General features: G+C 47.9%; 1 protein-coding gene across 1 annotated transcript in view; it reads right to left on the bottom strand.

Annotated features, from left to right (window-relative positions):
- aqr (aquarius intron-binding spliceosomal factor) overlaps positions 1–18,261 on the bottom strand; it is a 63,070-nt gene that overhangs the window by 32,968 nt on the left and 11,841 nt on the right. The window contains exons 15-24 of the mRNA XM_046308357.1: positions 17,953–18,073; positions 17,336–17,477; positions 16,980–17,158; positions 15,895–16,062; positions 7,294–7,463; positions 6,519–6,760; positions 6,253–6,399; positions 5,345–5,414; positions 3,831–3,941; positions 2,400–2,509 (exon numbers count right to left, since the gene is read on the bottom strand). Coding sequence (XP_046164313.1) covers positions 2,400–2,509; positions 3,831–3,941; positions 5,345–5,414; positions 6,253–6,399; positions 6,519–6,760; positions 7,294–7,463; positions 15,895–16,062; positions 16,980–17,158; positions 17,336–17,477; positions 17,953–18,073 — 1,460 coding nt within the window. The remainder of the gene's footprint in view (positions 1–2,399; positions 2,510–3,830; positions 3,942–5,344; positions 5,415–6,252; positions 6,400–6,518; positions 6,761–7,293; positions 7,464–15,894; positions 16,063–16,979; positions 17,159–17,335; positions 17,478–17,952; positions 18,074–18,261) is intronic.

Consider the following 18,261-nt stretch of genomic DNA (forward strand, 5'->3'; position numbering starts at 1 on the left):
GAGGGGTCTGCAACAACGAGGGCCCACCGAGGGGTCTGCAACAACGAGGGCCCACCGAGGGGTCTGCAACAACGAGGGCCCACCGAGGGGTCTGCAACAACGAGGGCCCACCGAGGGGTCTGCAACAACGAGGGCCCACCGAGGGGTCTGCAACAACGAGGGCCCACCGAGGGGTCTGCAACAACGAGGGCCCTCCGAGGGGTCTGCAACAACGAGGGCCCTCCGAGGGGTCTGCAACAACGAGGGCCCTCCGAGGGGTCTGCAACAACGAGGGCCCTCCGAGGGGTCTGCAACAACGAGGGCCCTCCGAGGGGTCTGCAACAACGAGGGCCCTCCGAGGGGTCTGCAACAACGAGGGCCCTCCGAGGGGTCTGCAACAACGAGGGCCCTCCGAGGGGTCTGCAACAACGAGGGCCCTCCGAGGGGTCTGCAACAACGAGGGCCCTCCGAGGGGTCTGCAACAACGAGGGCCCTCCGAGGGGTCTGCAACAACGAGGGCCCTCCGAGGGGTCTGCAACAACGAGGGCCCTCCGAGGGGTCTGCAACAACGAGGGCCCTCCGAGGGGTCTGCAACAACGAGGGCCCTCCGAGGGGTCTGCAACAACGAGGGCCCTCCGAGGGGTCTGCAACACCGAGGGGCCAGCAACACCGAGGGGCCACGGAGGGGTCTGCAACACCGAGGGGCCACGGAGGGGTCTGCAACACCATGGGGCCACGGAGGGGTCTGTAACACCGAGGGGCCACGGAGGGGTCTGCAACACCGAGGGGCCAGCAACAACGAGGGTCCTCCGAGGGGTCTGCAACAACGAGGGGCCACCGAGGGGTCTGCAACACCGAGGGGCCAGCAACACCGAGGGGCCCCCGCGGGGTCTGCAACACCGAGGGGCCAACGGGGGGTCTGCAACACCGAGGGGCCAACGGGGGGTCTGCAACACCGAGGGGCCAACGGGGGGTCTGCAACACCGAGGGGCCACCGGGGGGTCTGCAACAACGAGGGCCCACCGAGGGGTCTGCAACACCGAGGGGCCACCGAGGGGTCTGCAACACCGAGGGGCCACCGAGGGGTCTGCAACACCGAGGGGCCACCGAGGGGTCTGCAACACCGAGGGGCCACCGAGGGGTCTGCAACACAGAGGGGCCACCGAGGGGTCTGCAACACAGAGGGGCCACCGAGGGCTCTGCAACACCGAGGGGCCACCGAGGGCTCTGCAACACCGAGGGGCCACCGAGGGCTCTGCAACACCGAGGGGCCACCGAGGGCTCTGCAACACCGAGGGGCCACCGAGGGCTCTGCAACACCGAGGGGCCACCGAGGGGTCTGCAACACCGAGGGGCCACCGAGGGGTCTGCAACACCGAGGGGCCAGCAACAACCAGGGTCCTCCGAGGGGTCTGCAACAACAAGGGGCCACCGAGGGGTCTGCAACAACGAGGGGCCACCGAGGGGTCTGCAACAACGAGGGGCCACCGAGGGGTCTGCAACAACGAGGGGCCACCGAGGGGTCTGCAACAACGAGGGGCCACCGAGGGGTCTGCAACAACGAGGGTCAGAGGGGTCTGCAACAACGAGGGTCAGAGGGGTCTGCAACACCGAGGGGCCAGCAACACCGAGGGGCCCCCGCGGGGTCTGCAACACCGAGGGGTCTGCAACACCGAGGGGCCACCGAGGGGTCTGCAACACCGAGGGGCCACCGAGGGGCCTGCAACACCGAGGGGCCAACGAGGGGCCTGCAACACCGAGGGGCCAACGAGGGGTCTGCAACACCGAGGGGCCAACGAGGGGTCTGCAACACCGAGGCGCCAACGAGGGGTCTGCAACACCGAGGCGCCAACGAGGGGTTTGCAACAACGAGGGGCGCCAACGAGGGGTTTGCAACAACGAGGGGCCGCCGAGGCCTCAAATCCACAGCCTAGCAAGGTCTTGAAGACCCAACCAGTTTTGGTAGCCAATCAGTCCTCCAAAAAAAAAAAAAAAAAAAAGTTTTTTTTTTCATGCCAAATGAGTCCCAAATGGGCCAGTGAGACCCTGTACAAGGCCCAAATGTTGAGAGCACTAGTCAGGATGGAATGGTTGGTGGAAATAGGGGAGACAGCGAGCAAGCATGAGCGCAGTCCCTAAATAAGATAAAGCCATGACCAGGCTGGAGTGTATGGGGGGTATGGATTGGCTCTGTCTGACTTGGGACTAATTGTGAGTGGGACCAACTGGGTATACTTGTCACTGTATGTATGTGTACTGCATGTGTGAAGCTGGTTGTGTGCTCAGATAGATGTATGCATGTGTAGATTTGTGTGTGAGGTCAGCTAGGAATGTGTGTGTAGTTGGGCGTGTGTGAGAGGGGGAGGGAGAGACGTGTGTGTGTGTGTGTGTGTGTGTAACGCCACGTGGCATTCTCTCACCTGCTGAAGTCCTTCTCGGTTTCCAGTGCCTCCTCTCCGTGGCCCATACGCAGGAGGTGACGCTCGTCTATGTCCAGAGCCATGATCTTCTCAAACAGCTGGTTCAGAGCCTGGAACACACACAGAACAGAGGTGAATGCCTGCTCACACACACCTCTTACAGTGTTGCAGGGTGAACAGAAAGGGGACAAGGCTTTTTGATTAAATACTGAGGCGAGGAGACTGGGGCACAGGGGAGCTTTTTAATTTTTGACTTTAGGCTGGGATTTCTCAGTGATTAATGGCACCATTTTGGAGAGGATTGGTGAATTCCTCCTGCAGCAACTTTGCTTCCTAAAATATGATAAGTCAAGAGGTGAAGATCATTTTCATAAAAAGCTTCCAACATGCAATACTTGTGACTATAAGGGACATATCTATGAATATAGGGCCCTGTGTGTTATCCATAAGTTGCTTTGGATAAAAGCTTCTGCTACATGCCTATAAATAATAGAATACAGTGCATTCGGAAAGTATTCAGTCCCATTCACTTTTTCCAAATTGTTACGTTACAGCCTTATTCCAAAATGGATTAAGTTGTCCCCCCACATCAATCTACACACAATATCCCATAATGACAAAGCAAAAACAGGTTATGAATCTGAGTTCATTTATAAAAAATAAAAAACAGAAATAATCACATTTACGTAAGTATTCAGACCCTTTACTCAGTACTTTGTTGAAGCAACTTTGGCGGCAATTACAGCCTGGAGTCTTCTTTGGTATGATGCTACAAAAGCTTGGCTGACCTGTATTTGGGGAGTTTCTCCCATTCTTCTTTGCAGATCTTTTCAAACTCTGTCAGGTTGGATGGGGAATGTCACTGCACAGCTATTGTCAGATCTCTCCGGAGATGTTTGATTGGGTTCAAGTCTGGGCTCTGGCTGGGTCACTCAAGGACATTGAGACTTGTCCCAAAATCACTCCTGCATTGTCTTGGCTGTGTGCTTAGAATCATTGTCCTGCTGGAAGGTGAACCTTCGCCCCAGTCTGAGGTCCTGAGTGCTCCGGAGCAGTTCATCAAGGATCTTTCTGTACTTTTCTCCATTCATCTTTCCCTCGATCCTAACAAGTCTCCCAGTCCCTGCCTCTGACAAAACCTCCCCACAGCATGATGCTACCACCACCATGCTTGACCATAGGGATGGTGCTAGGTTTCCTCCAGATGTGACGCTTGGCATTCAGACCAAATAATTAAATCTTGGCTTCATCAGAACAGAGAAACCGGTTTTCGCTTTGTCATTATGGGGTAGCGTGATTACTTAAATTTTTTTTTTTTTACTAAGGCTGTAACGTAACAAAATGGGGAAAAAGTCAAAGGGCCTGAATACTTTCCGAATGCACTGTATATACAGTATATGTGAATTGAGTCATTTTAGAGGCGTTTCCTACCTGGTTGGAGTGTGTGACTATGAGGGTTCTCTGCTCAGGGAAGTTGTGGTAGAGGTTGGAGATGATCTGGACGGCCACGTCGGTCTTTCCTGTACCTGGAGGACCCACCACCTAAAAGAGAGAGAGGGAGGAGGGATAGAGAGAGAACGTGAGGCAGTGAGAGAAAGTGCACAGAGGAGAAAAAGGAGAAAGCTGGTTAGCTAACAGAAAATGCCTCTGCCATCGGAGAGCACAGTGGCTGTCAGAACACACACACAGTTTCCCCCTCAGTGGATCAGACAGGACCGGTGTGTGTGAGTAGGGCTAAGGTGAGAAGTGCTTGGCATGCAAGGTCATCCTCCCTGCACTCACAGGCAAAGACACACAAACACAGACAACAGAAATAAAACTAGAGAGCACATGAAGCTCTTTCCATCGGCTCCTTGACCTTCTTTGTATCTAATTAAGGCTTTAGAGATCATTGAGTCTAGAACTATCACTTTCCTCAAACATAACCACCACGACACCAGGTGGAAAGGATCATAAACAAACTAGTCCATTTTCATCAGGGCTTTCCCAGGACGAAAGGTGCTCACAGACAAGCCGAGGCTACAACTGGGTATGGAGTTTACTTGACGGTATATTCATAAAAACATTTAGCCACCGTCTTACCTCAGGTAAGTCCTTTTAAGGCACTCACATAAAAGCCAGTCCACTTTACAGACTGGCCACCCCAAAACATAGTAAAAACTTTAAACCAGGGTTAAAAATGGCTCCTACACTGATCCAACAGATGACAGGAGAAGCATGAGACTGGGAGGCTGTCTTGGCTGCTAAAGATTGTCGTGACAAGCCAGTGAGAGGTGTGTGTCTGTGCAGAGTTGTTTTACGACTGCCATATTTACTCAGCCAGCTACCAATCACCAGGCCAGGAATGAGCTTCATCGAAGCAAGGAGGTAATGTGTGTGTGTGCAGTCACCAGAAACACCAGAGAGGGTAGTAGAGTATGTATGTGTGTTTCTGAGAGGCTGTGTGTGTGGGTGTTCTTCATCTGGTCCAGTTAAGATAATTTAGCGGATGGGCTTTCAGGGAAGTATTTGACTGATCTGCACATTATTTACTAGTGGCTGGGGAGCCCCCTGCATCAGGAAGAGTGGTCACAAATCCTCAGCTCTTCAAGCAGACAGGGTCAATATTACACCTGTCATATCACAGCTCACTGGTATGGCTGGCCTGCTGAAGTAGCCAACATCACACCCTGGGCTATGAGTGATTGAAAGGCAGTTTAACTCACAAGCCAATGGACAGGAGACTTCAATTGTTTCTCAAACTTTTAATGCCGTCTGTCCATTGCCTTGGTTTATTCTAGTGGCCAGATAGGAGTAGTCAATTCCTACAATAAGTTTAATCTTGAAAATATATTAAAGTATGAAAAGTAATATCAATGATTCCTATGAACAGTATGTCAGTTTATTGTATTTGTGTAAAAATGTAGCAGACAAGAGGTATACTTAGGTCCGTAAAATGTTCTTACCATGGTCAGTCCAGGCTGCATCCCAGCGCGGATGGCCTCAATCTGAGTTGGTGTAAACTGGATGGTATTTCTGTTCAAACACAAAGTTAGAACTCATGGTTAGAAGATTTTAAGAAAAATGTTCAGAGAAGCTAAATGAAAGCTGTTTTCAACAAGCTCTGTGATGAAGTGTTTGAAAGCCTCATGAAAGACGTTTCAGTCAAGGGACCCAGAGGAGCTTCTGTGACTAACAGGATTTGAATATATCAAAGTGCAACTGAAGAAGCAAAGTTACCATCAGATCAGATGAATGATAATTTCATTAAATAAAAAGCCAATTAATTTCTGCTCAGTTATGATTAAGATTGATATAATTAAGACATCAACAACCGAATTTGACAGTTTGTTTTGATCTAGTTCGCTACAGGGCTAAAAATGGCAGGAAATTACCTCACCAAACAGAACCACCAAAACACTATACAGCCAACAGCACAAATCCCCAGAACTCACGCTAACATAGCAAATCAAAACACACCAACCCGAATAAATAGGAATCAGTATAAAACGTCCCTGACAGAAATATAAACATTTTAAGAGCGTTGCATTTTACAAAGCAGGGGTTGTTTTTGCTCTAGGGGGAAAGGTTTGCTCAGTAAGCGTCCTCAAGCATAAACTAGTCAAGCCTTTGGGGGAAGCTAAATTTGGAGCAGGCAGGCACATTAGGGGTGGAAACACGCAGGGCCTGAGCATAGGCTAAACAAAAAGGTGGGTGCTGTATTTAGGAGCCCTGTGGACATAGTGGAGCAAGATGAGACTTGACTGGCTAGAGAGAGGACAAGGACTTGACCTCTGTGCGGTGCCAACCCTGCAGGGACTCCCGAACTCTTCTGGTTGACCTGGGAACCTGAACTTTAACCTTTGACCCTCACCGTTTGGGCTGGTTGTAGGGGTAGGGTCCCCGGTTGGGCGTGACGTGAGGCTCCACTATAAGCGTTTTTTCTTCATCCTTTTTCTCCTCAGAGTCTGCCTTCCTCTTCTTGCCTTTGTCTACCTTGTTCTGCACAGGGAACTTGATTCTAGAGTGGGGAAAGAGCAGAAAGTTCAAAGATATGTTGAGGTTGGACCACATGAAAAAGACAACACCCCAGGAAGACCATGACCCCAACCCTACTCCATCTGATCCTTGACCCCTAACCTGAAAGGGGGTATCTGCAGCTCAGGGTTGTCCTCGGTGACCTTGACAGTGTAACCAGGGAAACAGGACCTCAGGTGGTCGATCGACAGGAAGGTGTCATTGAAGTCCAGAGAGGAGATCTGATTGGGCATCTTGGAGTAGTGGGCGGAGCCTGGGTCACCGTAGCCCAGGATGATGTCATGGAGCCATTCTGGGACCACACACTCAGTGTTCATCAGGTTCCTGATAGTCTCCAGTACAGCCTGGCGGAGAAAACAACACATAAAGATAGATAATGGATACATTTGAATTGCCAACATAACTCCTGGCTCTCTTGGCGTTCTCTGCCAGCAGCAACCTGATTTAACAGAATGTGTATCCTACACAGACATGCCTCCAGAGATGGACACCGAGAGATAAGGGGGAGGGGGGCGAGCAGTGAAAGGTCACACACCCCAGAGGGCCTCTGTCTGGGGTCAGTGGGGGGGAATCAGAGGCTTTGAGCTGGAGGTAATCCTGGATCACCCTCAGGCTTCCAGCTCCAGGACCCAGCCGCACCAGTCAGTGATTGATCACCCAGAGTTGGGGAGGAGAAGAAGAGATCAAGGCCTGGCGGCGATGCTCAAATAAAGGGAGGGATGATGGGAAGGGAAAAAAGGATGAAGCAATAAATGGATGGATGGAAGGTGAGAGGTAGTATGAAAAAAGGAAAGTAGGGATATCGAGGGAGTTTAAATAACAAAGGTGGTCTGGGTCATGTGTAATGAGCAGTAATATAGTCCCCCCCCCTACTCACCTTGAAGTTGTTCTCTTTGGGCTTGCGTCTCATGATGATGTTGAAGGACTCGTAGGGGTCCTCAGTGGCGTTCTGAATACTGCTGGTCATATCCTGCTGGTACTGGTTAGGGTCCAGCCACACTCTGAATGTCCTGGTGTCTCCTCTCAATTTGGGCTTGGGGTCAGGGCCTGGGGAATAGAATAGAGACAACACATTGTGGTACATTATGGTCAAGATTGAATTAATACGTATTTTCACAAAAGGTCAAACGTTTACCTGTGCATTTCCAGCAGGAATCAGGTAGTAGAAAGAATATATTTAAAGAAAAGACATAATAGGATTGTAAAAAGTTTAATATTTAAAAGTTATTGTTTTTAGTATTAATTCACTTGAGGAAAAAAAAATGCATGTAAGGCAGAAACTGGAATGTGATCTTGTGACATGCAACCATTGATTTATATACTGTACACACACACACACACACACACACACACACACACACACACACACACACACACACACACACACACACACACACACACACACACACACACACACACACACACACACACACACACACACACACACGATGAGTGACAGTGTGGTGGCTTCAAAACAGCACCCCCTATCTTGGCACTTCCCCACCGTTGTAAAAAAAAACGATTTTGGAAGCTATAGAAATGTCTTAATGTCAACATGTGTTTTTACCACGTTTATTCTATTACAGACACCTAATGCATACTTTTAAAATACAGTTGAAGTCGGAGGTTTACATACACCTTACCCAAATACATTTAAACTCAGTTTTTCACAATTACTGACATGTAATCCCAGTAAAAGTTCCCTGTCTTAGGTCAGTTAGGATCACCACTTCGTTTTAAGAATGTGAAATGTCAGAATAATAGTAGAGAGAATTATTTATTTCAGCTTTGATTTCTTTCATCACATTCCCAGTGGGTCAGAAGTTTACATACACTCAATTACTATTTGGTAGGATTGCCTTTAAATTGTTTAACTTGGGTCAAATGTTTTGGGTAGCCTTCAACAAGCTTCCCACAATAAGTTGGGTGAATTGTGGCCCATTACTCCTGACAGAGCTGGTGTAATTGAGTCAGGGTTGTAAGGCCTCCTTGCTCGCATACGCTTTTTCCAGTTCTGCCCACATATTTTCTATAGGATTGAGGTCAGGGCGTTGTGATGGCCACTCCAATAACTTGACTTTGGTTGTTCTTAAGCTGTTTTACCACAACTTTGGAAGTAGGCTTGGTGTCATTGTCCATTTGGAAAACCCAAATGTGACCAAGCTTTAACTTCCTGACTGATGTTTTGAGATGTTGCTTCAATATATCCACATAATTTTCCCTTATCATGATGCCATCTATTTTGTGAAGTGCACCAGTCCCTCCTGCAGCAAAGCACCCCCATAACATGCTGTCACCCCCGTGCTTCACGGTTGGGATGGTATTCTTTGGCTTGCAAGCCCCCCCTTTTTCCTCCAAACATAATGGTCATTATGGACAAAGTTCTATTTTTGTTTAATCAAACCAGAGGACATTTCTCCAAAAAGTATGATCTTTGTCCCCATGTGGTTGCAAACCGTAGTCTGGCTTTTTTGGAGCAGTGGCTTCTTCCTTGAGCGAACATTTCAGGTTGTCGATATAGGACTCGTTTCACTGTGGATATAGATATTTTTGTACTGTTTCCTCCAGCATCTTCACAAGGTCCTTTGCTGTTGTTCTGGGATTGATTTGCACTTTTCTCACCAAAGTACGTTCATCTCTAGGAGACAGAACATGTCTCCTTCCTGAGGGGTATGACGGCTGCGTGGTCCCATGGTGTTTATACTTGCGTACTAATGTTTGTACACATGAACGTGGTACCTTCAGGCGTTTGGAAATTCCTCCCAAGGATGAACCAGACTTGTGGATGTCTACAATCCTTTTTCTGAGGTCTTGGCTGATTTCTTTTGATTTTCCCATGATGTCAAGCAAAGAGGCACCGAGTTTGAAGGTAGACCTTGAAATACATCCACAGGTACACCGCCAATTGACTCAAATGATGTCAATTAGCCTATCAGAAGCTTCTAAAGCCATGATATAATTTTCTGGAATTTTCGGCACAGTAATTTAGTGTATGTAAACTTCTGACCCACTGGAATTGTGATACAGTGAATTATAAATGAAATAATCTGTCTGTAAACAATTGTTGGAAAAATCACTTGTGTCATGTCATGCAAAGTAGATGTCCTAAACAACTTGCCAAAAATAGTTTGTTAACAAGAAATTTGTGGAGAGGTTGAAAAACTATTTTTAAATGACTCCAGCCTAAGTGTATGTAAACTTCCGACTCCAACTGTATATTATGTGAGCTAAAAAAAAATCAAAAGCATGAAAACATTGTCCCTAAAGTACAGTTTAACGTAACATTCTAATGTTACTGTCGCCACTTCAACAAAAACAATTAAATGCATATAATTTTGTCCTTGAAACATTAAAATGTAAATACTGTAGAACACCATTCATTCCTATGGAGGACAGCTCCTTCTGGGGAGTGCCAATATGGCCGATCGGTGGCTTCAAAGCCGCTCACTAGCCAATACATAGCATCAGCAATCCAGGGTTTTTATATACATCATTGCATGCAACTCAACTAACCCCAAAATTGCATTTGGAGGTTTACTGATAACCCAATTAATTCTCAAACATAGTCTATTAGCCAATGCATGGCTAATGATGTACGGCGGTGGTATATGAGCCTGGCCACGTTCATCACTTATGTAACACAAGGACACACAGCAAGAGAGATGAGAGAGAAAGATGAAAGATCTTGAAATCAGAGAAGCATTAGTTACACTGGCCAGACCCCCAAAAATATATTTTAGGGGTCATCTGCCTACCATTTCATGAATACCAGGGCATCTTCCCTGGTCCCCAAGAGAGCTAAGCTTTCAAATCCTAGTCCAAGCCACTAATCGCCCACCTCACTATCCACCCCATATTACATTCTCATGCCACTCATCTCCCACCTCACTATCCACCCCCATATTACATTCTCATGCCTCTCATCTCCCACCTCACTATCCACCCCATATTACATTCTCATGCCTCTCATCTCCCACCTCACTATCCACCCCATATTACATTCTCATGCCTCTCATCTCCCACCTCACTATCCACCCCATATTACATTCTCATGCCTCTCATCTCCCACCTCACTATCCACCCCCATATTACATTCTCATGCCTCTCATCTCCCACCTCACTATCCACCCCATATTACATTCTCATGCCACTCATCTCCCACCTCACTATCCACCCCATATTACATTCTCATGCCTCTCATCTCCCACCTCACTATCCACCCCCATATTACATTCTCATGCCTCTCATCTCCCACCTCACTATCCACCCCATATTACATTCTCATGCCTCTCATCTCCCACCTCACTATCCACCCCCATATTACATTCTCATGCCTCTCATCTCCCACCTCACTATCCACCCCATATTACATTCTCATGCCTCTCATCTCCCACCTCACTATCCACCCCCATATTACATTCTCATGCCTCTCATCTCCCACCTCACTATCCACCCCATATTACATTCTCATGCCTCTCATCTCCCACCTCACTATCCACCCCCATATTACATTCTCATGCCTCTCATCTCCCACCTCACTATCCACCCCCATATTACATTCTCATGCCACTCATCTCCCACCTCACTATCCACCCCATATTACATCTCCCACCTCACTATCCACCCCATATTACATTCTCATGCCACTCATCTCCCACCTCACTATCCACCCCATATTACATTCTCATGACTCTCATCTCCCACCTCACTATCCACCCCCATATTACATTCTCATGCCTCTCATCTCCCACCTCACTATCCACCCCATATTACATCTCCCACCTCACTATCCACCCCATATTACATTCTCATGCCACTCATCTCCCACCTCACTATCCACCCCATATTACATTCTCATGCCACTCATCTCCCACCTCACTATCCACCCCATATTACATCTCCCACCTCACTATCCACCCCATATTACATCTCCCACCTCACTATCCACCCCATATTACATTCTCATGCCACTCATCTCCCACCTCAGCACCGACACACATTACATTCTCATGCCTCTCATCTCCCACCTCAGCACCACCCACACATTACATTCTCATGCCTCTCATCTCCCACCTCAGCACCACCCCACACATTACATTCTCATGCCTCTCATCTCCCACCTCAGCACCGACACACATTACATTCTCATGCCACTCATCTCCCACCTCAGCATCCACACACATTACATTCTCATGCCTCTCATCTCCCACCTCAGCACCACCACACATTACATTCTCATGCCTCTCATCTCCCACCTCAGCACCGACACACATTACATTCTCATGCCTCTCATCTCCCACCTCAGCACCGACACACATTACATTCTCATGCCACTCATCTCCCACCTCAGCACCGACACACATTACATTCTCATGCCTCTCATCTCCCACCTCAGCACCGACACACATTACATTCTCATGCCTCTCATCTCCCACCTCAGCACCGACACACATTACATTCTCATGCCTCTCATCTCCCACCTCAGCACCGACACACATTACATTCTCATGCCTCTCATCTCCCACCTCAGCACCGACACACATTACATTCTCATGCCTCTCATCTCCCACCTCAGCACCGACACACATTACATTCTCATGCCTCTCATCTCCCACCTCAGCACCGACACACATTACATTCTCATGCCTCTCATCTCCCACCTCAGCACCGACACACATTACATTCTCATGCCTCTCATCTCCCACCTCAGCACCGACACACATTACATTCTCATGCCTCTCATCTCCCACCTCAGCACCGACACACATTACATTCTCATGCCTCTCATCTCCCACCTCAGCACCGACACACATTACATTCTCATGCCTCTCATCTCCCACCTCAGCACCGACACACATTACATTCTCATGCCTCTCATCTCCCACCTCAGCACCGACACACATTACATTCTCATGCCTCTCATCTCCCACCTCAGCACCGACACACATTACATTCTCATGCCTCTCATCTCCCACCTCAGCACCGACACACATTACATTCTCATGCCTCTCATCTCCCACCTCAGCACCGACACACATTACATGCTCATGCCACTCACACACACAGGCTGGAGGCTTTAGACTTACTCCCATAGGGAGCCACAGACGCGCCTGTGTGTGTTTCACCTTTCACTGCCTCACACAGGAAGCGGCGCAGGTCCTAATCCAGGCACTTGTCATCTCCCGTCTGGATTACTGCAACTCGCTGTTGGCTGGGCTCCCTGCCTGTGCCATTAAACCCCTACAACTCATCCAGAACGCCGCAGCCCGTCTAGTGTTCAACCTTCCCAAGTTCTCTCACGTCACCCCGCTCCTCCGCTCTCTCCACTGGCTTCCAGTTGAAGCTCGCATCCGCTACAAGACCATGGTGCTTGCCTACGGAGCTGTGAGGGGAACGGCACCTCAGTACCTCCAGGCTCTGATCAGGCCCTACACCCAAATAAGGGCACTGCGTTCATCCACCTCTGGCCTGCTCGCCTCCCTACCACTGAGGAAGTACAGTTCCCGCTCAGCTCAGTCAAAACTGTTCGCTGCTCTGGCTCCCCAATGGTGGAACAAACTCCCTCACGACGCCAGGACAGCGGAGTCAATCACCACCTTCCGGAGACACCTGAAACCCCACCTCTTTAAGGAATACCTAGGATAGGATAAAGTAATCCTTCTCACCCCCTCCCCCCTTAAAATATTTAGATGCACTATTGTAAAGTGGTTGTTCCACTGGATGTCATAAGGTGAATGCACCAATTTGTAAGTCGCTCTGGATAAGAGCGTCTGCTAAATGACTTAAATGTAAATGTACAAACATTTAAAATGGGAGTATTGGTGGTGCCATAGTCCAGAGCCTTGGTAGTGAAACTCAAGCCGGTGGCCCCTGTCCCATGCATTTCCTTTAAATCCCCTCTACTAAAAGTAGCGTGGTGCAATTGACAAATGAGTGGCTGGAAGGAGGACACTTAACACACTGGAATAAAGGGCTGAGGACAACTGGAGATTGGTGTCTGAAGAGCTAGGCAGGTAGGCAGCCAGTAGGGAAAAGTAGCCAAAAATCCAATTTAAGTGTTTGTATCTTTGAGCTCTTTCCAGCTTTGCTGACTTTTACAGCTTATGGCAATGTAGACCAGGCAAAAAAGCCCCCACCTTTAAAAGCTTTTAAATCTCTATTGGGTTGCAGAATAGATGGAGGATAAATGAATAAATACAAATGATAGCACCACTCTTCACAAAGAGCCCAGTGATACATGTGATATACCTGTTCCTGGCTCAGCCCTATGGGCATCTGAAAGTTTAAACAGCGCTAGGCTCGTTACATAGATACACCATCCCAGTTAGCACCTCTCTCTACATGTTTAATACAGTGGGAATATGGAGAGGAGTGAAGAAGGTACATAGTGGTTTGGTAGTGGTGCACGGGCACATGTTCAGACAGGGGAAAGGAGCAACACTTAGGTTAACCTGACATTATACACTCCAATAGCCCGCTCTGAACGCTGCTGGTGGAAGAGGAAGTCTCTAGGTAGAAGCTGTCTGTAGTAGCCCTAGGATCAGCGTACACTTCCCCAATCAAAACCTTAATCATTAGGAGGGGTAATGCAAAACTGACCTTCGATCAGGGTAGTATGCCTGAATGTCTCTTTTCATAGGCAAACATTAGCGGAAAGAAAAACCATGGCAGCCCAGTCACAGCTTCAATAGGATTGATCTGAGACTATGGATGTCATGTTGGAGTCTAGAACAGCCTGTCATACAGTGCATTTGGAAAGTATTACCCCATACCCCATAATGAAAAAGCAAAAAACAGATTGACATTTTGGCAAATAAAAAACATATACTGAAATATCACATTTACATAAGTATTTAGACCATTTACTCAGTACTTTGTTGAAGCAAAATTGGCAGCGATTACAGCCTCAAATCGTCTTGGGTATGATGCTACAAGCTTGGCGCACCTGTATTTGGGGAGATTCTCCCATTCTTCTCTGCAGATCCTCTCAAGCGCCATCAGGTTTGGATGTGGAGAGTCGCTGCACAGCTATTTTCAGGTCTCTCCAGAGATGTTCGATTGGGTTCAAGTCCGGGCTGTGGCTGGGCCACTCAAGGACATTCAGAGACTTGTCCCGAAGCCAGTCCTGCATTGTCTTGGCTGTGTGCTTAGGGTGGATGTCCTGTAGGAAAGGTGAACCTTCGCCCCAGTCTCAGGTCCTGAGCGCTCTGGAGCAGGTGTTCATCAAGGATCTGTGTACTTTGCTCTGTGTATCTTTCCCTCGATCCTGACTCGTCTCAGTCCCTGCCACTGAAAAACATCCCCACATCACTGTGGGGATGTGCCAAGCGTCAGATGTGACGCTTGGCATTCAGGCCAAATAGTTAAATCTTGGTTTCATCAGATCAGAGAATCGTGTTTCTTGTTCTTGTTTGCCTTTTGGCAATCTCCAAGCAGGCTGTCATGGTTCATTTACTGAGGAGTGGCTTCCGACTGGCCACTACCATAAAGGCTGATTGGTGGAGCGCTGCAGAGATTGTTATCCTTTTGGAAGGATCCCCCATCTCCATAGAGGAACTCTGTCAGAGTTGCCATCGGGTTCTTAGTCACCTCCCTGTCCAAGGCCCTTCTCCCCCGATTGCTCAGTTTGACCAGCTCTAGGAAGAGTCTTGGTGGTTCCAAACTTCTCCCATTAAAGAATTATGGAGGCCACTGTGTTCTTGGGGACCTTCAATGCTGCAGAATTGTTTTGGTACCCTTCCACAGATACTGTCTCGGATTGGGACAATTCCTTTGACCTCACGGCTTGGTTTTTGCCCTGACATGCACTGTCAACTGTGGGACCCTTATACAGACAGGTGTGTGCCTTTCCAAATCATGTCCAATCAATTGAATTTGCCACAGGTGGACTCCAATTAAGTTGTAGAAACATCATGCATGATCGATGGAAATTTCAAGTCTCATAACAAAGAGACCAAATATTTACACAAGTAAAGTATGTTTTTATAAATTTGCACAAACTGAAAAAAACTAAAAACTTTCCTCTTTATCCTTCTGGGGTATTGTGTGTAGATTGATCGGGAAAACTATTCATTTCAACCATTTTAGAATAAGGCTGTAACGTAACAAGATGTTACGTGAATACTTTCCCAATGCACTGTATAACATGTCCTTTTCTACATGAATGAAATGGAATAAATAAAGCATTGAGAAGCGATGGGTTGCCCTAACGTTAATGGAATGTTCATGTGAACAGGTCAGTTCTCTGGTTGAGTGACACCATGCCACTAGGCTTCATGGGCTGGAAGTTAGGGGGACGGAGGAGGATGATGCGAAGGGTGTGTGACATGAGTATGTGTGAGTGTGTATGGGCAGGATGCATGTGCCTGTGGCAGTGGGAAGTGCATGTATGCACATCTATGTGTGTGTGTGTGTGTGTGTGTGTGTGTGTGTGTGTGTGTGTGTGTGTGTGTGTGTGTGTGTGTGTGAGCCAGCCTACCTTCCTCGATGACACGGCCTTTGTCGTCCAGCATGCCCTGCACCTCGCAGCCCCTCACATAAGCCAGGCCTGTCTGCTCCACAAAGGGCTGGCGGCGGTCAAAGCGCGTGCCGTAGGGCAGGTTGGGCCGCACCGTGACCAGAAAGCAAACGTCGTGCTTACGCAGCCCTGGGAAAGGTGAAAAAGAGAGAGGAGAGGGAGAGAACGCCCCGTCAGCGCTCGGCTGATCTTTAAAACATGAAGTTGTAATTATACAAGGGGGAGGAGAGGGGGATATTGAGATGACATTGAGCTATCCTCCTGCACGCTGAGGTTTGCTAGGTGTGTGGGTGGAGAGCAGAGGCCCCTTTAATAAAACTACAGATTGATTTGAAATAAATCAATTCACAAATTAACCAGCACAATTTCCACATTATACATTTCAGCCTTGAAAACATTCCTATTTGACAGAACAACCTCTAGTGCTAGCTACAGTCAGCAATGTCATATGGTTTGATATGTTTATGGTAAAACAATGAATCTTGATGTGATTAATTAGGATCCCCATTAGCCGACGCTAAGAGCTAGTCTTACTGGTTTCCAGCTAGTCTTACTGGTTAGCAGTACTACCATTTGAGCTGGTATGCGTCTCTACGGACGCGGGCCTTACGTTAAGCCATTTATACATTTTTAGAGCAAACGGAATGAGCAGCAGCTACGTTTGGCTACATACCGGCCATTAGTGGAATTCCCACGAGAGAGTAATGGTTAATGTGATTGGATGTTAATTATTTGACTAAGCTACCTGTTTTTGACATTGTGTTGTTATTTTGCTGAACACTAGATTTTTTTTTGGCAGTGAAACAAGGCTACTCAGGCGAGAGAAAAAACCTCACCCAAATGTATAGCCCCGTTGGAAAATATAAATGGACTGTTTGAAATATCTGTATAAAAACGGTTTAATGTGAATATCATTTTTATTTGACGTATCCGTGCCCCAGTTTGGAAATACCTGGTATAGACAGAATGCTGAAAAGGAAGAAGAGGGGGGAGCGCGAGAGAGCAGGGGATAGAGAAAGGAGAGATAGGAGAAGAGAGCCAAGTACCTTCCCACTCGTGTTTGATGTGGTCTCGTACGTTGAGATTGACAGTGATGTCCGCTCGGACGCGGGCAGGCCAGTTCTCGCCGATGTTGGGCTTGGCCACCTCCACAATGGAGAAGGCTGTGATGGTCTGAGCCATTCTGGCCCAGCCCCCAAACACCACACCACCATACTCTGACTGCCTATAGGAAGACAAGACAACAGGTCAGCGCCTAAACACCACCATACTATGACTGCCTGAAAGTAATAGAAATTGAGTTATAATATATGAGTGATACAAAAATACACATTTGAAAGAAACAGAAATGTGGCAACCTTATTTCACCATCAGTTATTAAGTGTGTGCATTCTCTGCTCACCATGGTTTCATGCGAGTCACCACGTCCTCCACATCCTGTCTGATCTCGTAGGTGGACTCCAGACGGAACAAGTTGAAGTTTCTCAGCAGGTAGTCATGGAGGGTCAGGAACTGCAGATTCAGCTTTGGCAGAGCCAGACAACCTGGAACACACACACACACACACACACACACACACACACACACACACACACACACACACATGAAACAGATTTGGGAACAAATGCATGTAATTGGTAATAGACCTACTACCTACACATCTATTTCAGAGTAACAAACATGGCCCTGTGTTTTCCCTGACCAGGAACCATTCTGGACCCACTTGACATGGACAATCCCTTAGCTAGAACAGAGTCAACTATACATTTGCAGAGTCGACTATAGAGCTAGTTTTACACCTGTAATCTCTTGGCAGGCTAAAACAGCCTTATAAAATGTCGTTAGGCTCATGGATTTCAATGGCTTTACGGGGCTGTAGGCATCTTAGCTGGTGAAGGTGCTCCAGCCAGCCTAAAGAGGATTGCCCATTAAGAGGATGCCAGCTAAGGTGCCCCTGAGGTGTGGGATAACAGCGGTGTGTGAGATGAGTTTGCGAGGAGATAGCGTAGAAAGACAGACCTTCGCCAGAATAGTACTCAGTGGGGACGATGTTCTCATCCCAGATAATCTTCTCCGTTGGATAAAGAGGCATTTGATTAAGTTGCTCAATCTGGGAGATTCTCCTCTCATGACGAGACACCTGGAAGAATGTGTGAGAAGGAAGACAGACAGACAAAGAAATTGGATGAACGAGCCGTTGGTCTACTCTGGTACAGACTGCCCTTGCAACACGTAACCCCCCTACTCACTAGATCAGTGGTATTAAGAACAATGTTTGGTCAAATTAAATCGGGTCAGACATATTGAGTCACACCAGTCACCATCCCC

This window comes from Oncorhynchus gorbuscha, linkage group LG17 (assembly GCF_021184085.1).
Source record: "Oncorhynchus gorbuscha isolate QuinsamMale2020 ecotype Even-year linkage group LG17, OgorEven_v1.0, whole genome shotgun sequence".
NCBI lineage: Eukaryota > Metazoa > Chordata > Actinopteri > Salmoniformes > Salmonidae > Oncorhynchus > Oncorhynchus gorbuscha.